This window comes from Melanerpes formicivorus, unplaced genomic scaffold, assembly GCF_026170545.1.
Source record: "Melanerpes formicivorus ecotype bairdi unplaced genomic scaffold, bMelFor1.0.p_v2 SCAF_138, whole genome shotgun sequence".
NCBI lineage: Eukaryota > Metazoa > Chordata > Aves > Piciformes > Picidae > Melanerpes > Melanerpes formicivorus.
Window position 1 is genome coordinate 309,744 of NW_027142490.1, and position 25,342 is coordinate 335,085.

General features: G+C 44.5%; 1 protein-coding gene across 4 annotated transcripts in view; it reads left to right on the forward strand.

Annotated features, from left to right (window-relative positions):
* The window catches only part of CBLB (Cbl proto-oncogene B), a 116,161-nt gene extending 92,474 nt beyond the window's left edge, over positions 1-23,687 (forward strand). For 3 of the 4 annotated variants that reach the window (XM_068168427.1, XM_068168425.1, XM_068168429.1), the window contains 5 exons: positions 5,940-6,028; positions 6,128-6,259; positions 7,726-7,863; positions 9,846-9,965; positions 18,946-23,687. In XM_068168427.1, coding sequence (XP_068024528.1) covers positions 5,940-6,028; positions 6,128-6,259; positions 7,726-7,863; positions 9,846-9,965; positions 18,946-19,208 — 742 coding nt within the window. In that variant the 3' untranslated portion in view covers positions 19,209-23,687. The remainder of the gene's footprint in view (positions 1-5,939; positions 6,029-6,127; positions 6,260-7,725; positions 7,864-9,845; positions 9,966-18,945) is intronic. The other variant, XM_068168426.1, reaches the window with a different exon arrangement.
* The last annotated feature ends 1,655 nt before the right edge of the window (positions 23,688-25,342 follow it).

A 25,342-nucleotide genomic window follows, 5' to 3' on the forward strand; every position in this document is an offset into this window, starting at 1 on the left:
TCTTCTCCCAGGTAACCAGCACCAGAACAAGAAGACACAGTCTCAGGCTGCACCAGGGGAGGTTTAGGTTGGATGTTAGGAAGAAGTTCTACATAGAAAGAGAGATTGGCCATTGGAATGTGCTGTCCAGGGAGGTGGTGGTGTCACCATTCCTGGAGGTGTTTAGGAAGAGACTGGATGGGGTGCTTGGTGCCATGGTTTAGTTGATTAGATGTTGTTGGGTGCTAGGTTGGACTCGATGATCTCAAAGGTCTCTTCCAACCTGGTTAATCCTATCCTATCCTATCCTATCCTATCCTATCCTATCCTATCCTATCCTATCCTATCCTATCCTATCCTATCCTATCCTATCCTATCCTATCCTATCCTATCCTATGCTATCCTATCCTATCCTATGCTATCCTATCCTATCCTATCCTATCCTATCCTACTTAATGCCTCTGTTTCATTTGACCACAGTCATAAACCTATGGCACTTGAAGCCATGGTTTAGCAGTCATGAGGTTTTAGGTGACAGATTGGACTTGATGATCTCTGAGGTCTTTTCCAACCTTACTGATTCTATGGTTCTATAAAATTCACTTCATTGGGGCTCTGTTGGTGTCAGAGTGGGGTTTGATTTTGAATACAATTTGCACAGCTGATTCTTGGAGGTTTTCAGAGCTGACCAGGAGATCCCAACCCTCACCACTCTTGCAAAAATTAATTATAAGGAGGATTGTGTGGCTGAAGTTCCCCAAGTCAGCTTTGAAAATTGTGAACTTTTACATTTTATAGATCAGTGCTGGAAAATATGTGAACTGGCAGCTATATGTGCATCATTTTATATTCTTCTTGTCCCATGTGTACTACATCTTCCTAGCTGCTGCTTCTCAGAAAGAGAACCTTTTTTTTAACATTCAGGAGGAATAGTATCTGTTTTGCTTTAAGCTTGCTCTAAAATATTATCTCCAATCTTACACAGTCCTGAATTGTTCATGGATTATAGCAAAATGATTTGAAGCCAAGGGAGAGGGCAGCTAAAATCTGTATCATTCATGGGTAACAGTTTTGGACTTTGGCTCATAAAGGAGGCCTAGATGTCTGGAATTAAGTGAATAAGTCTTGGGAAAAAGAAGGGCTAATTCTCTGCTGGTCTTGTAGGTCAAAAGTGTGATGTTAAAATTGATCTAAAAAGTTGAGACTCTTCTGTTATCAAAGAAAATAAAAAGAAGGCAGTGACATGTTGCCATTTTTCCCTTTCTCTATCAGAATGTAATTTAGAATTTTAGAATTTAGAATAAACCAGGTTGGAAGAGACCTTCAAGATCATCGTGTCCAAACCATCAACCAATCCAACCCACCTAAACAACTATCCCATGGCACCAAGCACCCCATCAAGTCTCCTCCTGAACACCTCCAGTGATGGTGACTCCACCACCTCCCCGGGCAGCCCATTCCAATGGGCAATCTCTCCCTCTGTGTAGAACTTCTTCCTAACATCCAGCCTAAACCTCCCCTGGTGCAGCCTGAGACTGTGTCCTCTTGTTCTGGTACTGGCTGCCTGGGACAAGAGACCAGCCTCTGCCTGTCTACAACCTCCCTTCAGGTAGTTGTAGAGAGCAAGAAGGTCACCCCTGAGTCTCCTCTTCTCCAGGCTAAGCAACCCCAGCTCCCTCAGCCTCTCCTCACAGGGCTGTGTTCCAAACCCCTCACCAACTTCGTTGCCCTTCTCTGGACACATTCCAGCAAGTCAACCTCCTTCCTAAACTGAGGGGCCCAGAACTGGACACAGGACTCGAGGTGTGGCCTAACCAGTGCAGTGTACAGGGGCAGAATGACCTCCCTGCTCCTGCTGGCCACACTGTTCCTGATGCAGGCCAGGATGCCATTGGCCCTCTTGACTGCCTGGGCACACTGCAGGCTCATGTTCATCCTACCATCAACCAGCACCCCCAGGTCCCTCTCTGCCTGGCTGCTCTCAGCCACTCTGACCCCAGCCTGTAGCACTGCATGGGGTTGTTGTGGCCAATGTGCAGAACCTGGCACTTGGATGTGTTCAATCTCCTGCCCTTGGCCTCTGCCCATCTGTCTCACTGTCGAGGTCCCTCTGCAGAGCCTCTCTACCCTCCAGCAGCTCAACTCCTGTGGGTGTCCCACCATCAATAAAGCCTGACATGCCTCTCATCCCAGTTTCAGGCAATTAACATTTTTACACCAGTTTAACCAGGATTTAGAACAGCTGGGAGAAAAGGTCAGAGTCTGATCACTCCTTGCATGCAGGTTACAAATTCTGCCTCTATTAGAAATGCTGATCCAATCTTCAGTGCATAGACATGAATATTCCACAGTTGTCCAAGCTTTATGATCTTAAGTGCTTAAATTCTTGTCTACTGTATGAGACTTAAAAAAAAAGCAATCAAAAAAAATCAGTGATTAATAAAAGTCTCAGTGTTGGCCAAGCTCAAAAAATAGTAAGAAATAAAAAATGCAAAGTCCTAATTCTTTTTACCTATGCCATTATTTAACTTGGTGTGCTGTGCTTCTGCATGGGAATATCTCCCTGTACCCTGCAAAGTCATCTAATAAAGGCTGAGTTGCTTGCATGAGTAGAGGTACATAAGGTATAACCTTTCTCAGACAATACATCAACTGCAACACAAAAGAGCAGAATGACCTTGCTGTAGCAGCTTCTGGGAATCATAGAATCCCATAATGATTTGGGTTGGAAGGGGTCTTAAATATCATCTAGTTCCAACCCCCCTGCCACAGGCAGGGACTCCTTCCACTAGACCAGGTTGCTCGAGGCCCCATCCAACCTGGCCTTGAAGACCTCCAGGGAGAGGACAACCACAACCTCCCTGGGCAACCTGTTCCAGTGTCTCACCACCAAGTGCCACATCCAATTCCCTCTTGAATACCTCCAGGGACAGTGACTCCACCACCTCCCTGGGCAGCACATTCCAATGGCAAATCTCTCATTCTGGGAAGAACTTTCTCCTCACCTCAAGCCTGAACCTGCCCTGGTGCAGCTTGAGACTGTGTCCTCTTGTTCTGGTGCTGGTTGCCATGGAGAAGAGACCAACCCCTTCCTGGCTATAACCACCTTTCAGGTAGTTGTAGAGGGCAATGAGGTCTCCCCTGAGCCTCCTCTTTTCCAGGCTAAACAATCCCAGCTCCCTCAGCCTTTCCTCACAGGGCTTGGAAATCAGAATAGATTCAAATTAAAGGAGAAAATCATAGAATCAATAAGGTTGGAAAACACCTCAGAGATCATCAACTCCAACCTATCACCCAACACCTCATGACTACTAAACCATGGCTTCAAGTGCCACATCCAGCCCCCTCTTGAACACCTTCAGGGATGGTGACTCCACCACCTCCCTGGGCAGCACATTCCAATGGCCAGCAACTCTCTCTGTGAAGAACTTTCTCCTCCAGCCTAAAAAATGCTCTTTGTGATCTTGTGTCTGTGCTGAAGAGTCAGTGTTGCATCCACAGCATCTGAGAGATTGAGCCAATCTAGTTTCAGAGATAGAAGCAGCACTTCCTTTACCACTTCCCTGGGGAAATTCATTGAATAATAACAAAATAGCTCTTACCATTAGGGGTTTCTTGCTTTGTTTTTAAAGTCTTGCAATTACTCTTACATTTATTTCATTACTCCCAGTTACAACTCTTGGGACCACAAACACAATTTCACTTCCTCCTTCCTGTTTATATAATTTAAATGATTCCAGACCTTTCTTCATTCCTCCTTGCCATATGGTCAAAGCTGATAAGTTTGTTAATGTTTGGACTATTGGTGAAAAACCCAAGGTCTGAAATTTCAGCTGCATATAGCTCTGGCAGATTTGCCAGTATTTAGTAGTAATAATAATAATAATGCATTGTGGGTTGGGACTTTTATTGTGGAGCTGGAATTGTTCAGCCTCTTTCCAAGGAAACTCTCTGGGTCTTTTTTTTCCTGAATGTGTACAGTCCACAGTTCCAATGACAGGACTAAATTCCTAGTTCTTTTTCATTTATTTAAACAGTACTTAGTGTTATGAAAAGGTTTTTGTCCTGTGTTTCTTCCTGTTGTACTTGGACACAGTGACAAGTGGCATCCCTCAAGGGGGTCTCTTCTGGGTCCAGTGCTGTTTAACATCTTTGTCAGAGACATGGACAGTGGCATTGAGTGCACTCTCAGCAAATTTGCTGAGGACACCAAGCTGTGTGGTGGGGTGGACTCACTTGAAGGGGAAGGGATGTCATTCAGAAGGATCTTGACAGACTTGAGAAGTAGGCCAGCACATAAGGTTTGATAAGTCATAGAATCATAAAATCAATAAGATTGGAAAAGACCTCAAAGATCATCAAGTCCAACCTGTCACTCAACACCTCATGACTACTAAACCATGGCTTCAAATGCCACATCCCATCCTCTCTTGAATACCTCCAGGGATGGTGACTCCAAAAGCAAAGTGCAAGGTCCTGCATCTGCATCACACCGACCCCAGACACAACTAAAGGCTGGGTGCAGAGTGGGTTGAGAGTAGCCCTGAAGGAGATTTGGGGGTGTTGACTGGTGAGAAGCTCAGCATGAGCTGGCAGCAAACTGTATCCTGGGCTGCATCAAGAGGAGTGAGGCCAGCAGGTGTTTCTTCTCCTTCACTCTGCTCTTGTGACATCCCACCTCCAATACTTCACCCAGTTCTAGTGTCCCTGTCATAAGAAGGGCATGGAACTGTTGGAGCCAGTCCAGAGGAGGGCCACAAAGATGATCCAAGGGTTGGAGCACTTCTGCTATGAGGATAGGCTGAGGAAGCTGGGGTTATTCAGCCCAGAAAGAAGACTCCATGGGGACATTATAGCTGCCATCAAATACATGAAGGGAACCTACAGGAAGGCTGGAGAGGGACTTTTCATAAGAGTGTCTAGCAATAGGATGAGGGGGAATGGTTTTAAGCTGAGGCAGAGTAGGTTTAGACTGGATTTTAGTAAGAAGTTCTTCATTGTGAGGGTGGTGAGACTCTGGAATAGGCTGTCCAGAAAGATTGTGGATGGTCCCTCCATGGAGGTGTTTGAGGCTGGGCTGGATGAGGTCTTGAGCAATGAAGTCTAGTTGCGAGGCATCTCTGCCCATGACAGGGAAGTAGGAGTAGATGATCTCTTAAGCTCCCTTCCAACCTAATCCATTCTATGTTTCCATGTTCCTACAAAAGAAGCCTTCAATATTTTCCTGACAAGATTTGGACTGTTGGGTACAGGTTATTTTCATATTAAATAGTTCAATTTTGAGGACATAACTCTGCTTCCAGTTAAAACAAATCAGTAAACTGTGGGAAAAGCATCAGCAAGGTTCTGCTTTTTGATGCAGAAATGAAGAGGAACCTGCAAAACTTCTTTGGCTCATTCAGTTGTTACGGTTTTACATGCTTCACCAGGCATTGGTGCTGGTGGTGTGTTGTAGTGTTCTCTTTGTGGGTTTTTTGGTGTTTGTTTGGTTTTGTTGGGTTTGGGGGGTTTGGGTTGGCTGGGTTTTGTGGTGTTTGTTCTGTTCAATGACTTTTCTGTGTACTTCACAGTGGATAATTACCAAAAGATCTACATTTTCCTTTATCACATTTCTGCTAGGGGAAACTCAACAGCTGGGAGAGCAAAACAGGATTGAGTCTGTGACTTACCTGTGTGAATCAAACTAATGAGCTGAGCTCTGAAATGAGAACTATATTTAATATTAGGTTTTATTTCTGTCTTGCATTTCAGCCTTGAGTAAGTTTTTTAAGCTGTATCAGCATCCCTCCAGGAAGCAGTGCAGCCCTTCCAAGCATTTTTATTCATGGTTAATCGCTCCAACTTATCAAGTCTTTCATTCATTTTTCACACAATAAGCTGCCAGCTCAGGTACTTGGTCATTCTGGGGGTTCATACCTGGATAACTGGTTGATTGCTTCCTGTTCCATGTCTGTCTTCAGGGTGTGTGAGAATGGTCAATGTGCTGGAGTCATGAATGGAACACACAGTGCTGCTTCCGAGGTGAAGAAGTCCAAACACCCAGAGTTAGGTATGGTTTTCTTTCTCACTGCTTAGCAGGAAGATCTGCTCTGTGCTGTTCCAGGGGTACAGCAAGAAAACATTCACTTCTTGTGATTGTGTCATTCAGGAGATGCCTGTGATGCACCTACTGTTCCAGTACCTTTGCCACCTGCACGACCTCCTACCAGAGACAACCCAAAGCTCAGCTCTTTGCTCAACAGGACACCCTCCGATTATGATCTTCTGGTGCCCCCTTTAGGTTGCAGACTTTTTGCTGATCACATTTCATGGTTAACATTGCTGAGATGAACAACCAAATGCCATGTTTATTCAAAAGCAGCCAGTGCTGAGTATGTTGAGAGTACCAAACTCTATGGGCTAGACTTTACAGCGAGGAGTCAGTATCTGTCTGAGTGATTTGCACTTGGTAACTGTTTGTGAGCCCTCATGTAAGACATTTGAAAAGGTAGTCCAAATCTGAAATCAAGCTGTAAAGAAAATCAAAACCCTTTTGCCTAAAGTAAATTAGATTCACTTTCTCCCTTAATAGGAAGTTTGAGCATTGCAATTGGGTAGAGGAATGGAGAGTTTTTTTCCTGCTGTAGCTTGGGTATCTAATTCCATCTCTTTTATCAAATGCAGAGAAGGGGTATTTAAGCCAAAGAAAATGAAATCAGTAACTTTAGACCTGGGTGCTTTCCATTAGCAAAGGACAGTTCAAAATTCACTGCTGCCTCCAGTCACTGAAAGCTACCTTTTTCAACCCTGATTTCTGCTCTGTGATGCACAGAAGTCAGGGAACTCTGCATGTGTGTATAGTATAGATAAACATGTACAAATAATATACAAATATGTATACTGGGACTGTGCTTGGCCACCAACCACACCTTCCCTGACAAGCTCAGCTGTGTGACTTTACCTGTCCATATGTGTCATCATCCAATTTTCTGGTTCCATAACACATGTTGAACACTTGCCATCTTCCTGCATTATACTCTTGTCTGCTCCCTGAAGTGTACAAGAGTATTGAAGGAGAAGAGCGCCCAACAATCACACTGCTTGGTAGCTCTAGTCCTGTCTTCACCACTTTTGTGTGAAGGTGATAGGATGAGAGGGAATGGATTGAAGCTGGAAGAGGGGAAATTTAGACTGGATTTTAGGAAGAAATTATTTACAGTGAGGGTGGGGAGACACTGGAACAGGTTGCCCTGAGAAGTTGTAGGTGACACCTCCCTGGAGCTGTTCAAGGCCAGGATGGCCAGGGCCTTGAGCAGTGTGGTCTAAGTGGAAGGTATCCCTGCCCATGGCAGGGGAGTTGGAGCTAGATGGTCTTTAAGATTCCTTCCAACCCAAACCATTCTATGACTCTGTATTTGCTTAGCTGAAACACAGCTGTTACACCACCAGGATATTCAGTGAAGCTTTCATTATAATACACTCTTTGAATTTGAGCCACTAAAAGAAATCTCTCCCTGCCAGCATCCCAGAAAAGAAACTGAGCATTGCAGAAGGTCATCCAGAGCATGTTTTAGAAGAAGGTTGTGCATAGCAGGAGTCAGGTTTACATTTTCATTACTGGAGTTGCTGAAGTGCTAGATGAACCCTAAGAGTAAAGGCCTTGGCAGCTAGAGAAAGCTAAATTTGAAGCATCACTTTTTATTCTGCAGTTCTTAATGAAGTGCTGCTGCTGATCTCTTTCTTTTTGCCTTTTTTCCTACAATGCAGGTGAAGATACCTTTGATAACTCACCCCCTTCACTGCCACCACCCCCTCCACCTGCTCGGCACAGCATGTCTGAGCACACAAAACCTGCTGGTTCAGGAAGCAGACCTCCCTCAGGACACGAACTGTTCCTTCACCCTGGTAGGAACACAAAGGACATAATGTATTCCATTTCATTTTCCTTTCACTGTGAAGCTTCTCTCTTTCCTGATAAAGTTTAAGACATTGAGGTGCTGGAGCATGTCCAGAGAAGGGCAGCAAACCTGGTGAGGCATCTGGAGAACAGGTCTTGTCAGAAGTGGCTGAGGGAAGAGGATGCTGAGGGGAGACCTCATTGCTCTCTACAGCTGTATGAAAGGAGGTCAGAGTGAGGAGAGGCTTAGTCTCTTCTCTGTAGTAACAGATGATAGAATGAGAGGAAATAGCCTGAAATTGTGCTGGGGAGGTTTAACTTGAACATTAGGAAAAATTCCTTTCCTACAAGAGTGGTCAGGCATTGGAACAGGCTGCCCAGGGAGGTGACAAAGTCACCATCCCTGGAGGCGTTCAAAAGCTATGTAGATGTGGTGCTTGGGGATATGGCTTAGTGGTGGGCTTGGCAGAGTGGGGTTTACAGTTGGACTGAATGATCTTGAGGGTCTTTTCCAACCTAAATTATTCTATGAGAAGAACATCCTGCTTGGTTAGAACTGCTGTAAAATTTTGCTGCAGGACTCCCTCCCTTGTGAGCACAGTTGCTGACAGCTGTGGTTCACCACCTCGCTGCTCAGTTTTCACCCGTCTCTTCCTGTGAATCGCTGTGGCACTTTCAGTCCAGTATGCTGCTTGTAAAAGCTATGAAACTTACCTTCACAATTGACAGGTCTTGTCTTTGAGTTGGAAAGTCTGTGATTGCCAGGTTAATTAAACTGAATGCCTTTCCTGGTGATGCCTGCAACAGGATTTTTGTCCTTCAGGAGCGTGCCTGTGACGTGACTTTTCTTTCCTCCGTGGAAGCTGTGTGCAGTTTCCACCAACATGCAGAGTTTCGAATTGGTGTTGCTTCCAAACAGTCTTAAGAGGCACCACTGGTAGAGTTAATACTAAAGAAAGGAAAAAATGCTTTCCATTTCAAATCTGGAAGATGTCTCTGTGGCCATCTATTTTTCTTCATATTTGCATAGTGAATATGAATACAATCTCCTAGCAGCAGATTTCATTAATCTTTGAAGTGTGTGCACCTCCTTAGCCATGCATGGTTGTGTAGATTGGTCTGGTTTTTATTTGTGTGGTATTTCTAAAGCCATATTACTCACTTTAAATCTTGTCAAATAAGCTGTTGTAGATGATTTATGGTGAGCTTTCTGATGAATGGTTTCCATACAAGCCTCGGGGGTGATTTCTCAGCTACCCATCAGAGCCTGTCAGATTAGAATAATAATCTCATCAAACCCAGGTAGATTTGGACTGAATATTAGGAGGAAATTCTTTACAGTAAGGTTGGTGAGACAGGTTGCCCAGGGAGGTTGTGGAGGACCTCTTCCTGAAGACATTCATAGAATACATAGAATAAACCAGGTTGGAAGAGACCTTCAAGATCATCGTGTCCAACCCATCAACCAATCCAACCCACCTAAACAACTAACCCATGGCACCAAGCACCCCATCAAGTCTCCTCCTGAAAATCTCCAATGATGGTGACTCCACCACCTCCCCAGGCAGCCCATTCCAATGGGCAATCACAAGGCCAGATTGGATGGGGCCTTGAGCACCCTGGTCTAGTCCCTGCCTATAGCAGGGGGATTGGAGCAAGGCGATCTTTAAGGTCCCTTCCAACCCAAACCTTCCTATGAATCTGTGAACAGCAAGAAGTTCCTTCCCTTCACATACAAACACTTATGAGCCCACCACAGAAACCACATCTAGGCTGTTGTTAACACTTGTTCAATAGCCAATAAAAACTCAAACAAAAAGCTCCAAACCAACCATCAATAAAACCCAACCAAACAGACAAACCCAAACTCACGAAATGCAAACCAACAAGCCAACCAGACCAAACCAAACACCCCTCTCCTAGATAATAATGCTCGTACACTTCTCTTTTGTTTGTTTGTGATTTTGTTGTTGTTGTTCTCTTGCTGCAGATCCTCATTTTGACCCAATATCTGCTCATGTTCCTTTGCCACCTGCTCGTAGAGTAACTGGAGAAAACGCCAAAACAAATCGGACATCTCAAGACTATGATCAATTTCCGCCCTCTACAGGTAAGGTAGAAAACTCTTCTTGTGGAAAATTGTAGCTCCATCAAGCAAAGAACTTTCATTCATAAAGTCCAGTGAGGGCTTTTTTTTGTCAATCTGGGCAACAAGTGGCTTTAGAAAGATAGGAGATCGTCACAGGAGAAGAAAAAGGGTTTGCTTTAAAAAGGTAGAAGTGACTACCTGTTGTCTGTGGGTGTAGAGGTTACAGCATCAGTTCTGCTCACTGCCCAAGTGCATGCATAAATGAATTGGAGTTCTTCTTACTGCTCTGAGAAGGGCAGAGGGTTTTCTGGCATTTTAAAATAGACTAGAATAAGAATAGGGATGGAGTGGAGTGGAGTGGAGTGGAGTGGAATGGAGTGGAGTGGAGTGGAATGGAGTGGAGTGGAGTGGAATGGGAATGGAATGGAGTGGAGTGGAGTGGAGTGGAGTGGAGTGGAATGGGAATGGAGTGGAATGGGAATGGAGTGGAATGGGAATGGAATGGAGTGGAGTGGAGTGGAGTGGAGTGGGAATGGAATGGAGTGGAGTGGAGTGGAGTGGAGTGGAGTGGAGTGGAGTGGAGTGGGAATGGAATGGAGTGGAGTGGAGTGGAGTGGAGTGGAGTGGGAATGGAATGGAGTGGAATGGAATGGAGTGGAGTGGAGTGGGAATGGAGTGGAGCGGAATGGGAATGGAATGGAATGGAATGGAGTGGAATGGAGTGGAGTGGAGTGGAATGGAATGGAATGGAGTGGAATGGAGTGGAGTGGAGTGGAATGGAGTGGAATGGAGTGGAGTGGAGTGGAGTGGAATGGAGTGGAATGGAGTGGAGTGGAGTGGAGTGGAATGGAGTGGAATGGAGTGGAATGGAGTGGAGTGGAGTGGAATGGAATGGAGTGGAGTGGAGTGGAGTGGAATGGAGTGGAATGGAATGGAATGGAATGGAATGGAATGGAGTGGAGTGGAGTGGAGTGGAGTGGAGTGGGGTGGGGTGGGGTGGGGTGGGGTGGAGTGGAGTGGAGTGGAGTGGAATGGAATGGAATGGAATGGAATGGAGTGGGGTGGGGTGGGGTGGGGTGGGGTGGGGTGGAATGGAATGGGATGGGATGGGATGGGATGGGATGGGATGGGATGGGATGGGATGGAATGGAATGGAGTGGAGTGGAGTGGAGTGGGGTGGGGTGGGGTGGGGTGGGGTGGGGTGGGGTGGGGTGGAGTGGAGTGGAGTGGAGTGGAATGGAATGGAGTGGGGTGGGGTGGGGTGGGGTGGGGTGGGGTGGGGTGGAATGGAATGGAATGGAATGGGATGGGATGGGATGGGATGGGATGGGATGGGATGGGATGGGATGGGATGGAATGGAATGGAATGGAATGGAATGGAATGGAATGGAATGGAATGGAATGGAGAGCATACTGCCAGTACCTGAAAAAGGCCTACAGGAAAGCTGGGGAGCGAGTTTTTCAAAGGGCTTGCGGGCTGTACAAGGCAGTGCAGTCACTGAGTGGTGCTCAAGAAATGTGTGGACATGGCACTTTGGGACATGGCAGAGTACAGTACAGTAGAATGGAATGCAATAAGAATTAGATTTACAATTAGAATAGAATAGAATAGAATAGAATAGAATACAATAGAATACAATAGAATACAATAGAATACAATAGAATACAATAGAATACAATAGAATACAATAGAATACAATAGAATACAATAGACCAGACCAGACCAGACCAGGTTGGAAAAGACCTTTGAGATTATCAAGTCCAACCTACCATCCAACACTATCTAATCAACTAAACCATGGCACCAAGCCCCCCATCCACTCTCTTTTTAAACACTTTCAGTGATGGTGACTCCACCACCTCCCTGGGCACTACATTCCAATGGCCAATCTCTCTTTCTGGGAAGAATTTCTTCCTAACATCCAGCCTGAAGCTCCCCTGGTGCAGCTTGAGACTGTGTCCTCTTGTTCTGCTGGCGGTTGCCTGGGAGAAAAAGCTCACAAGACATCAGAAGCCCTGCAGTGGCACACACATCTCACTTCCACCTTTGTTTCATGATTCCTGGAACAAGACCACACCAAAGTAGCTTCACTCTGTGAAGTACTGCTGCTTTCTGATCTTTTTTTTATTTCATTCTTTACTAATGTGCCAGTCTGAGCTCATAAGGAAATGTTAAAATGTCTTTTTTTAATAGAACAACAAAAGAACCAAAAAACCAACCCCAAAATGCAGTCTTCCATTTGCAACAGCTACAACAGAAGCAATTCCTCAGCCCTGGAAATTTAGCTTGTGGTTTTCAGGCAGCACAAATGGGTATTTAAAGGAAAGCTGCTCCCATTAATTGGAGTAGCAGCACTGCTACCTTCCACCAGGTTTTAGGCAAATTTCCTTTTCTTTGAGAGGTGTTGTGGTGTATGAGGGAGAGAATTGTCAAGCCCACATCGTTTTGCTGCCTGAAGAGACAGCACTGAAAACCAAGTAATGCTTTGAACCATTATTTATTCCCCAGATGAGAGAGGATTGATCATGCAAACTCTTTTCTAATGCACAAAGGAAGGAAAGGACTTAATTCCTTTCCTCTTCCTGTTGTCATATCAGCAGTGTTTAATTGCAGCAACCCCAAATGGAAAATTAGGCATTTTTTACCAGTAATTGTGTCTCTCCTTCCCAGGAATGTGTAGTGCCACCCTGCTGGGGTGTAGAAAAGAATGAATGTATTTTTTTCCATCTTAAAATACAACTGAAAGTACAGGGGAAGTTAAATAAGCCTCAGGAGTGCTGCAGAACGCTAAGGAACAGCACATCTGAGAATTGATGGGATGCCTTGGGAAATATTAGCATTTGGGGGGGGATACATTTACTAATGGTGCAGCCTTTCCCTTTTTGCTCCTGGTGTTGGGATGTTTTATACATAACACTGGGGGGGATCTGTTTTTCTCTACAGAGGTAACCTGAATTATTTAGGGCCTTTAAAATTATTTTATAGTATGAATTCTTTTATAGTATGAATTATTTTATAGTGTAAATTATTTTACAGTACAAATTATTTTATAGCACAAATTATTTTAGAGTGTAAATTATTTTATAGTATAAATTATAGTACAAATTATTTCATAGTGTAAATTATTTTATAGTACAAGTTATTTTACAGTATAAATTATTTTATAGTACAAATTACAACAATTACCTAAGTATATTGTAATGATCTGGAGTTTTCCTGCAGTTCTGTGGTAGAACAGCTTTGAATTTCCCTGAGCTGCTGCAGGAGCCTTGCTTCTTGAGCCCATTCTGATGTCACTTCATACTTTTCTCTCTGTATGTTTCCCACAGCCACCTTCTAAAATGCCCATGTGTAGACCCTTGCTATAAATACATCATTCCAAATCAGCATGATGTGCAGCAAGCTATTCAATTTAATCTCAATTAGATGGAGGCTATGTGATGGATCATGTCATGCTCTTAATTGGAAAGTTGTTTTCACAGTGGCAGTCATTCCATAGATCAGAACTGCTGAACTGATTCCCCTACATCTATGATATCAAAAGACAATGTAGAGAGTGTAACTGTATGCAGAACTTGTGTTTTTGCATTTACTCTGAACTGATCAGTTCTTTATTTCATCCCTTTTCTATGGTGACTCTGGGAACAGGCTGGACAAGAAATGTAGCTCACTCTCTGAGCTAATTTAGCTACTGGCTAGAGTAGCGTGGTGGCTCCTTTAACTTCTGTGCCTCAGTGTGACTAGTTTTAAGGCTGCTGTCAGGATGTTTAACTGAATCATTAGCAGGTAATGAGAAATTTATTCTAATTCAGCAACATATTCAGTTCATAGATTCATAGAATGGTTTGGGTTGGAAAGGACCTTGAAGATCATCTAGTTCCAAGCAGCCTACCATAGGCAGGGACACCTTTCACTAGACCAGGCTGCTCAAGGTCTCATCCTACCTGGCTTTGAATACCTCAAGGGAGGCCCCATCCATGACCTCCCTGGGCAACCTGTTCCAATGTCTCATCACCCTCACTGTAAAGAATGTCTTCCTAATATCCAATCTAAATATCATCTCTTCCAGCTTCAATCCATTCCACCTCATCCTATCACTACAAGCCCTTGTAAAACGTCCCTCCCCAACTCTCCCTTTACTGGGAGGCTTCTATAATTTCTCATCCAGACTGAACAGACCCAACTCTCATAGCCTGTGCCCTTAGGGGAAGTGCTGCAGCCCTCTGAACATCTTCCCAGCATCCTCTGGGTCTTTGGACCCCAGTTCAATGTCCTTCTTGTGTTAGGGGCACCAGAACTGGATGCAGTACTCTAGGTGGGGTCTCAGTAGCACAGATTAGAGGGGCAGAATCACCTCACTTGTTCCACTTGCATCCCAGGATACAGCTGCCTTCTGGGCTGCCAGCAACCCTTGCTGGCTCATGTTGAGTTCTGTAGCAGCTGACACCCTCAAGTCCTTCTCCTTGAGACTGCTGTACTATCTCAAGGGCATATTGTTTCAAACTTCTTAAATTCAACTTTTTAAACTTAGTACAATAGTTGCAAGAGAAGGAGATACTGCTGATAGTTAGCATATTTTACCTAAACATAGCCAATGATCAGTGGGAAAGGTAGAAGAAAATTAGGCCTCCAGTGTAGCTGTCTGCTGTATTGCACTGAATTTAGTTACTCTGTCAGAAAGAGATTCAAAAGGCTAGTTAAGGATATTGGTTCTGCTGCCTCTTCCCTCACCTGGCCTTATTAAAGCACTCACATGTAAATCTGAATTGCTTTACATGGAGATGTTAGGTGGAAGCTGTCCTGTGTTATTTCAAGGTGGATTTCATTGACCCTAGGGGGAATATTGGGATACAGAATACAAAGATCATGCTGAACAGCTTGATGGACCAATATGTGCAGTTACTACAGGGCACCTGGACAGGCTGGGACGATGAGTTGGGGTCAGTTGTATAAAGCTCGACAAGGCCAGCGTCCTGCACTTGGGGTCACAACAACCCCATGTAATGCACCAGGCTTGGGGCAGAGTGTTTGGAAATCTTCCCAGTAGAGAAAGACCTGGAGATGTTGATTGACAGCCTGTGTAAGTATGAGCCAGCAGTGTGCCTGAGTGGACAAGAAAGCAAACTGCATCCTGGGCTATGTCAGGAATGGAGGGACAAGCAGCACCGAGGAAGTGATTGTAGCACTGCGCTCAGCTCTGCAGAGGCCACACCTTGAGTCCTGGGTCCAAGAAGGACATTAAGGTGCTGGAGCCTGTCCAGAGAATGGCAATCAAGCTGGTGAAGGGTCTGGAGAACAGGTCTGGTGAGGAGCAGCTGAGGGAACTGGGTTTGTTCAGCCTGCAGAAGAGGAGGCTGAGAGTAGACCTCCTTGGTCTCTACAACTTCCTAAAAGGAGGTTGGAGTGAGCCCTTCTAAACAGTCCTTCCCCAGCCTTCCTGTAGGTCCCTGTTCAGATATTAAATGAGGCTGTGTCTGCCTTCATACTAACCTGTTACCTAAGGGTTAAATGTAGGGCTGAAGGACAGAAATGTGAGTGATAGAGGAAGCTCCTCGCTGTGGAAACCATTAATTGAATTACGTAATGAGAAAATCTCTTACAGTTTTGACTTAGGCATCTGCAGTGGCTGAAACATCAGAGGGAACAGGAGATTGGGAAAGAAAGTCCTGCTTAAATACCTCTATCTCAGTGTCCAGATGGACACGCAGCTTAGGCTTAGTATCTTTAAGCTCAGGATCCCATATGATACCCAGCTGCAGCTAAAATGTTATGTGGATGCAAAGATACTGAAAGAGATGTCAGCACTTAACAAAATAATAATGGGAATTGAGTTAGAGAGGGCTGAGGATCTGGAAGTGTGTGTGTGCTGTAGAGAGAGAGATGTCACTGTAGGGAGAAGAAAATGTCTGAGCTGCAAAGCTGCTGACAGAATTAAACATGACCTTTCTAAATGATGTGATTGCTTCATAAAGTTTGTTTGGAAGCTTCAGCAAAGCGATGGGTTCGTACAGGAAGTACCATCAGTTTAGAGCCTGTATTAGGCTGGGGAGAGCAGAAAATGCCTCATGTCATACACACACAGAAGGGTCCATGTCATACACATACAGAAGGGTCTGATCTATGCACAAGGATTTTCTTCAAGCCAGGGAAAAATGTGAAGTTTGCTAATTGAATTTTGTTTCATCCTCCATAGAAATGAAGTCCATAATGAGATGTGTGTGTTTGATGTGTGAAAGGTTTCTGAGAGACAGCTTCTTGGGTTTAACATGATGCAGCATTAGATCCAAAGAGCATTCTTCTGTTGCACTCCTGAGATGTCTAAAATCAGTGAAGTGAGAAATTTCAACTCCTTTCTCATTTGGTTTTTAGTCTCCAAGTCTGGAGTCATTCAGAGCCTGACTAGGCTCTGTCCTGCACATCATCCTCTAGGTGAACCTGCTCTGGCAGGGAGGTTGGACTGGATGATCTCCAGAGGTCCACTTCCAAACCCTATCATTCTGTGAGCTTCAGAGGGAAGAAAACATAACATAAAAGAAATAGCCCTTAGGATCTGTAGGTTGTCATAACTATTTGCAAGGAAAGCAGGCAATGAAATTAGAACAAAAGTAATCTTAACCCCTCACTGTACATCTTTAATCACTCATCCATTTGTTACCTGAACATCACCATCTTGCTTGTCTTCCTTTGGCAGGACAGTAAAGCTGGGGAGGGACTTTTTACAAGGGCTTTTAGTGGTAGGACAAGGGGGAATGGATTGAGGCTGGAAGAGGTGAGATTTAGACTGGATGTTAGGAAGAAATTCTTTACAGTGAGGGTGGTGAGACAGTGAAACACATTGCCCAGAGACAAAATAAGTAGGTGCTCCATCCCTGGAAAAGTTTCAAAGCCAGGTTGGATGGGGCTCTGAGCAACCAGGTCTAATGCAAGGTGTCCCTGCCTATGGTTGGGGCAGGCTGGGGTTGGAACTAGATGATCATTAATGTCCCTTCCAAGCCAAACCACTCTGTGACTCTCTGATTCTCTGAATTAAGAAATGGCATTGTAATCTATAGCAGCACTCTCATCTGAATGAATGAAAACCAAGTGAAAGGAAGAGTACAGCTTGTCTGGACCTAGTAGGTGAATGATTTTCATTCACCTGACTTGTTTAACACACTTGGTTGAATTACAGTTCCCTCTGTCCAGGTAGCAGTTTGTAACAGCAATACTAGAGATAGAACATTTTCATCAGTCAAAAACCATCCCTGCAGTACTTAACACTGCAGAATGCCATTGCTCTTGGTGTAAGTAAACAGGAAGCATCACAGCCAGAAACTCCTTTAATTTAGCTATCAAAGTCACTGCTGAGGGAACTTTTTAGAACACTTTTAGAAGGATTAAAGACTTCTTTTTTTTTCTTCCCTTTGCTCTTGAAAGTGTTTTCTGCTCTATGGCTGCTTGTATTTAAGCTTCTTATTGTGGAATCAGTGAGGCTAAAGAGGTCTCAGTAAAGTTCCAAGTTTACTTGAGAAGGAAACTCTTGACTCTGAGAAGATTAGCAAGTTTGAATATTAGCTTTCTGCCCATCAGCAGATCGCGACGCTTAGCATCAGCATTTACTGTGCAGATAACCTTTCCACAGGAGAGAAGGAACAGGGAGGTGTTTCCAGAGGGGAAGTAGAAGGGGAGGAGGACTGTGTTCTGTTCTCACCACTGAAATTAGAGTGGTGGGTTGGTTTATTTTAGCTACCAGTTATTTCTGCACTTACTTGTGTCTGCCATGCATGAAATGAGCTGCAATTGACTGAGCAGAATCTACAAGAAGTATCCATAAGCGAAGGGTTTTTCTCCCTCAGGCATATTTGGCTGGGCTCCTCTCCTGCACAGCTTCTGGTCCTGAATAAAGTTGTGATCAAATTTGGATTTTTTTTGGTTTGGTTTTAAAACTTAATTCCCCAACTGGGGGCTGAGAGTTGAGAGTCTTTAGAATTTTGAATGGCTGTGGGTTTTTTTCACCATCCTTGCTGGTTTGCATTTTCTTTTTATGTAGATTCATAATAGAATGGTTGTGTTGGAAGGGGCGTTGAAGATCATGTTGTTCAAAACATGACAGACTGAGAGAGTTGGGGCTCTTCAGTCTGGAGAAGAGAAGGCTCCGGGGAGACCTTATTGTAGCCTTCCAGTATCTGAAGGGGGCTACAAGAAAGCTGGGGAGGGACTTTTTAGGGTGTCAGGGAGTGATAGGGCTGGGGGGAGTGGAACCAAAATAGAAATGGGTAGATTCAGATTGGATGTTAGGAAGAAGCTCTTCACCATGAGGGTGGTGAGAGACTGGCACAGGTTGCCCAGGGAGGTGGTGGAAGCCTCATGCTTGGAGGTTTTTAAGGCCATGCTGGATGTGGCTGTGAGCAACCTGCTGTAGTGTGAGGTGTCCCTGCCCATGGCAGGGGGTTGGAACTGGATGATCCTTGGGGTCCCTTCCAACCCTAACAATTCTGTGATTCTATGAAACCCTCCTGCCGTTGGCAGGGACACCTTTCTCTGGCCCAGGTTGCTGAAGGCCCCATCCAATGTGTCCTGAACACCTCCAGAGAGCTGCCATCCATAGCCTCCTTAAGCAGCCCGTTCCAGTCTCTCACCACCCTCACTGTAAACCAGAATTTCTTCCTAATATCCAGTCCAAATCTACCCTCCTTAAGCTTCAATCCATTCCCACTCATCCTATCATTGCAAGCCTTTGTAAAAAGTCCCTTTTTCTACCAACTGTGGATCATTTAGATTGTAACTGGTATATTCTTGATCGTGTTATCAAAACTGTATTTCAGTTACTTCCATTTTGAATGTTCTTGCTGAATTCAGCTTCTGTCCACACTGTAAAATGAGGTATAGCAGTGAATTAAAGTACCTACTCGTGTTTCTTGAGAATTCTACTTTTTCAAGCTGCTTGATGAGGCTTGACCTACCTACAAACATAATTTTAAGCCAATTTAGAGTGATTGCTGTCTCCTTCATTTGAAACAGATGGTTCACAAGCACCAGCCAGACCCCCTAAACCGCTTCCTCGGAGGACTGCCCCGGAAATACACCACAGGAAAGCATACAGCTCTGACAGTTCCATGGAAAATGTGGATGCAAAAATTGCAAAACTCATGGGAGAGGGCTACTCCTTTGAAGAAGTCAAGAGGGCACTTGAAATTGCCCAGAACAACGTCGACGTGGCCCGCAGTATTTTAAGAGAGTTTGTCTGTTTTCCTCCGCCGGTCTCCCCGCGTCTCAATCTATAGCAGCATCAAGATTTTTCTTGAAGCATGTGAATCCCTACAGATGCATTGATTGGATTGAGGAATGAGAGAGAGAGAAGAGAGAAGAGAATGGAGTATTTTTATGTTGGGGTTTTTTTTTCCTTTCATCCTTAGTAGAAGGGTGTTTGTTTCCAGCCGTTTATCAAAGGCTCATGGCTGCTCTGATCAAGACTTACAGATATGCTGAGGCTTATGTATTTTTGCTAGCCATACTTTTTTAAATCAGGGTTGAACTGACAGAATAATTTAAAGAAGTTTACTTCCCTAGAACTTTTAATCTGTGAAATGCTTTTTGGTTTGGTTTTATTTTTCCTTGTTTACAAGTTGGCAAGTTACAGTTTCCTAGTTGATGCCTGTATTGTGCTCCCCTTCATAGTCCCTTGTCTTTGTGGTCAGTTCTGCTGCAGCATTCCCAACAGTTTCCATGCTGACCACCCCCATCAACTAAATCATCACTTCCAGTTTTTCATGCTGACCAGCTTCCCCCATCAACTAAATCATCACTTCCAGTTTCCATGCTGACCACCCCCATCAACTAAACCATCACTTCCCAGAGGTTCTGCACGCCTCCATTGTTTCGGTTTGGTGGTGTTTTTTCCCCCCCTCTTACAAGATGCTTTCATTGTCTTGGGTTTGGTTTTGCATTTCAGCTCATCAAATGCAAAAAGTATGTGGCCTTCACTACTGATTTATTTTATTTTGCTTTCCTTCTGAGAGTCCTTTGCTTATTAGAGAGGAAATAATCTGAATGTAAAACGCATTGTTGTGTCTCTGAACTGCCTCCGTCAAGGTATCCTGGCAGTAACGTTGGGCAGCTTTCTGTTTGACGTGAAATCCGTGACCTGTGGTCTCCTATACACAGTTTCCACAAACAACAGAGAAAATAAATCCCAACCCACTAAGAAAACACTTTGTGCAGCAGTGATGCTGAGTCCTAAAATGTAAAAACACTTTCAGATTGGAGTACTTGCTTGCAACACGTTCAAAAGAGCCCAGTGCATGTGTCGATGCTGTGTTGGTTATGCCCTCGTAGCACCAGTTCTCTGTGACCTCTGTGAACTGAGGCTTGCCAGACTAAAAGGTATCTTTTTGAGTCATGTCAGTGGTATTCAGGTAAATCCCAGTTCTAGCTTCTTCTGCAAAGTAGAATGATTGTTCTGTGGTTGATTGTGGCTTGCATCAGTTTGTATTAACATGGCAACTTTAAATCCTTGGTGCACTGTCAGACCCTAATTCTACTGTAGCAACACTTTTTTGGGGTGAAGTTTCATAGTTTCATAGTTTCATTCAGGGTTGGAAGGGACCACAAGGATCATCCAGTTCCAGCCCCCCTGCCATGGGCAGGGACACCCCACACTAGATAAGGCTGGACAGAGCCCCATCCAGCCTGCTCTTAAACACCTCCAGGGACGGGGCCCCAACCACCTCCCTGGACAACCCATTCCAGGGTCTCATCACTCTCATGGTGAAGAACTTCCTCCTCACATCTAGCCTGAATCTCCCCACCTCCAGCTTCATTCCATTCCCCCTAGTCCTATCACTCCCTGAGATCCTGAGAAGTCCCTCCCCAGCCTTCCTGTAGGCCCCCTTCAGATACTGGAAGGCCACAATGAGGTCACCTCGGAGCCTTCTCTTCTGCAGACTGAACAGCCCCAACTCCTTCAGTCTGTCCTCATAGGAGAGGTGCTCCAGCCCTCTGATCATCCTTGTGGCCCTTCTCTGGACATGTTCCAGCACCTCCACATCCCTCTTGTAATAGGGGTTCTTGAGTTCTTGAGTAACCTCCTCCTCTGTACACTTTGTTAGCCTCAAGTTGTGTTTCATACATAAATCCATTCACCCCCCAGCTGGAAACACATTTTTGTCTTCCTTTGTTAGTGATACTTCAGGCTTTGACTTTTTGTTTCTGAGCACAAATTGATGCAAGCCCAACTAAAAATCTTCCCAATTGGAAAGCAGAGAAAGAGAGAGAGAAGATAACTCAGTCTTCAGTATACTTAAAGTTGAGTCCAAATATTTCCAGGATAATTCTTAAGATTGCTGCTCTTCCTTGTGGGTTTTTTTTTTGGAAACTTTGAAATCTTCTTTTCTTGGTGTTGATAAAGATAAACCCATGTGGTAGGTAGAATGTTTTTCACATTTTGAGATGTGACCAGTACCTGAGAGGTTTTTTTACAGTGCCCTGAGCTGGGCATGAGATGTGTGTTTATATGTTCCCTTTCAGCTGTTGGTGTTCTTCACTCGGAACAACTGGTAAAAGTTCACACCACTTGGAGGAGCAGGTGTCAGGTTCTGTTCTAAAGGGGTTTTTAAAGACAGCAAATGGCTGAATTGCAGGATTCAGACTAACTGAGAACACCCAGCAGAAACGACTGCGATTATCTCCCAAGGTTCATTGTTTCATCAGAGGACCTATTGTTTAAACTAATTAAGTTAGTTATTTGGTAGCATGACAAAGCATAGAATGGATATCATTAATCTGCTTCAGTGATAAATGATCATCAGGAGAATTCAGGGTATAGGGAAGAGCTTCTGTTCCATTTTGATTAAGCAAATGGTTCTGAGTTTATGCTCCTAAAACAGGGCATTTGCAACTTCCTTTAAGAGTTCATTCCCTGAGTATGCTTTTTGGTCAAAGTTACATTCTGCCCTTCTTAGTTCAAGTAAATCTCTTCCCTCTCCATTTGGAGAGTGTTTTATGTCACCTTGTTCAGTTGGTTTGTTTACAGCACCACTCTGGCATTTTAGCTAGCTGCAAATCCAAAATGATTCGTGATATTAAACTCAGCACCCTGGTTGCGCTGGAATCACTTCCCTGAGATTCTGGCGTGACTGCCAGCGCAACGACAACAACGACAGTGGAAAAGAAGAAAAGAGCTCTTTACAGTGGTGAGCAAACACTCTGCAGATTGAGTTTTCAAATTTGGAATGGCACTGGAGAGCTCATTTGCTCATTTTTATGCAGCAGATCAGTGTAAATTACAGCCTTATAGTTCAGTTAGAGGCTGGAACTGCTGCCTGATAGATTAAGGTTTTAAAACGCTTCCTTTTCCTTTCTGGTTTTGACCACCAGTGACACTTATTTATTTATTTATTCCCCCCACCCCACCCCAGTATGTGGTTAAAAAATAACTAAATAAAGCTTGATGAGCAATACTCTGAGTGGTGACTTGAAAAGAGTTCCATTCATCTTGAAAGGAGTGTGCTAATTACGCTTCTAAGCAGCGGAAGGCGCAAACTCCTTCAAACCTGTTTTGGTTAAGAGTTTTAAAGTCAAACAGAGCGAAATTGCTTTGCTGGAGTGTTGATGTTTACTCTGCAGGAATTAACAGGCTTAAAATAAATTAATCTGGCTACAGTCTAGTTCTCTAAACATATTTCAACCTTTGACAGACTTCAGGGGTTTGAGCCTGGCAGTGCGTTACACGCGTATGTAACTTTGAGGAAGGCTGCCTTGAGTGAGAGTGCTTGAATGAGCAAAGGTGTTTAAACTCAGAAACATGGGCTATCAGATTTCTTCCAGCTAAATATCATTAGCATAGTATCATAGGATCAGTCAGGGTTGGAAGGGACCACAAGGATCATCTAGTTCCAACCCCCCTGCCACGGGCAGGGACACCCCACACTAGATCAGGCTCATCCAGCATGCTCTTAAACACCTCCAGGGACGGGGCCTCAACCACCTCCCTGGACAACCCATTCCTTTAGAGCACCATTCTGATGCCTGTTGACCTGACTTTTTGTATCTCCTTTGGGCTAAATTACTGCATTTTAAGCCAGTTGGCTGAATCAGAAGCGGAGCAAAAGTTAAGCGGGCATCAGCAACCTGGATCTTCTCCGAAGACTTGAGTCGAAAACCAGCTGAAATTGTGACACAAATAAGTTAAGTTTAACATGATCAGCCATGTTAATGGCTTGGTGAGACCCCCTAACACGGCCAGTGGTAGAAATGTGTTGATGTTCAGTATCTCAAGAGTGCACCTGGCACAACTCTTTGGGTTTGTTTTCTTTTCATAATGTGAACTTAGGAAGCTTTGTACCAGGATCGTTTCTTTCTGTTACACTTGTCTCATTTCCAGCTTGAAGCTTTACTTTGCACTGATGACTCTTGACCTGAAAGCATCTAAATTTGTCCCTTAAAGCTTGACAGATCTGGAAGCAGAGAAACGGCGTGCCCCAAACGAATTCAGGTACTACCTGTCGGCCTGGAACTGAACGCTTTTAGGAGTGAACTGCTTGAGAAAGGACTTCAGTAGTTTCCCTTTTGAAGGATTTTTCTTTCAAATAACTATTTTATCTGAAAAATGCCTTTTATAAACTTGTCTAACATGTGGCAAAAACTTAGTGATGTGCTCAATTAATTTATATTTTATTCAGAACATTCTTTTTAAGACTCTGGTCGCTATGTAAGCTCGAGTTCTTTATCTGGTCATGTATTTTATAAAATGAATGTTAACAGAGTGTTGGGCTGCTGTGTGCTTTGTTTTTTTTTCCATGGTTGTCTCTCTGTTGTTGGATGTTATCATTTAGAATAGAATGAACCAGGTGGGAAAAGGACCTTCGAGATCATCGAGGCCAACCTATCACCCAACGCCATCTCATCAACGAAGCCATGGCACCAAGGGCCTCATCCAGGCTCTTCCTGAACACCTCCAGTGATGGTGACTCCACCACCTCCCTGGGCAGCACATTCCAATGGCCAATCTATCTTGCTGGGAAGAATTTCTTCCTACCAACCAGCCTAAACCTCCCCTGGTGCAGCTTGAGACTGTGTCCTCTTGTTCTGGTGCTGGTTGTCTGGGAGAAGAGACCAACCCCCTCCTGTCTACAACCTCCCTTCAGGGAGTTGTAGACAGCAAGAAGGTCTCCCCTGAACCTCCTCTTCTCCAGGCTAAGCAACCCCAGCTCCCTCAGCCTCTCCTCACAGGGCTGTGCTCCAGACCCCTCCCCAGCTTTGTTGCCCTTCTCTGGACTCCTTCCAGCATCTCAACATCTTTCCTATACTGAGGAGCCCAGAACTGGACACAGGACTCAAGGTGTAGCCTAACCAGTGCTGAGCACAGGGCACAGAGTCCACTTCTGCTTGCCACACTATTCCTGATCCAGGCCAGGATGCTGTTGGCCTTCTTGGCCACCTGGGTACACTGCTGGCTCATGTTCAGCCTACTGTCAACCAGTGTTACCAAGGCTGGAAGAGACCTCAGAGATCATCAAGTCCTCCAGATCTCTCTCTGTTTAGCTGCTCTCACATGCTACTTTATAAACACAGCCTATCCTATATAGGGGGTGTGAGAAACCATTGTTTTGTAAGCCACCAAGTGGAGGCCTTGCTCTAGAATGAGGTGAACTACTGCATTGAGACATTTGCTTTGTGTCCCCATACATCATTGCCAAACCTCAGTCGTAAAAGATGCCTTAAGTTGGCAGTAATTTTGGAATGTAACAGTTGTGTGGCAGAAAGATGATGATCATCATCAAATATTTAGCATCCAAAGTGGTGAATACATATTCTGACTGTACATTAATGTGCAGGATTCCTTTTCCAGGAGATAATTGCAGTAAGCACTCCCTGATGTCTTTCTGACATCTTCCACATTTACATTCTGAAGCATTGTCCTCTGGAAGTAAAAATGTATAATAGTTATCATAGTATCAGTCAGGGTTGGAAGGGACCACAAGGATCATCTAGTTCCAAGCCCCCTGCCATGGGCAGGGACACCCCACACTAGATCAGGCTGGCCAGAACCTTATTCCAGCCTGGGCTTAAACACCTCCAGGGATGGGGCCGCAACCACCTCCCTGAACAACCCATTCCAGGGCTTCACCACTCTCATGGGGAAGAACTTCCTGCTCACCTCCAGCCTGAATCTCCCCACCTCCAGCTTCATTCCATTCCCCCTAGTCCTATCACTACCTGAGATCCTGAGCAGTCCCTCCCCAGCCTTCCTTGTAGGCCCCTTTCAGATACTGGAAGGCCACAGTGAGGTTATGTGAGTGTAAAACTTTTTGTTGGGTGTTTTTTTTACTGCTACTGTATGCAGGAATTCTGCCTAAAGAGTAGAAAACCTAACCCCTTCTGCTCTGCATGACAATATGACTATTACTATTTAAAGCCC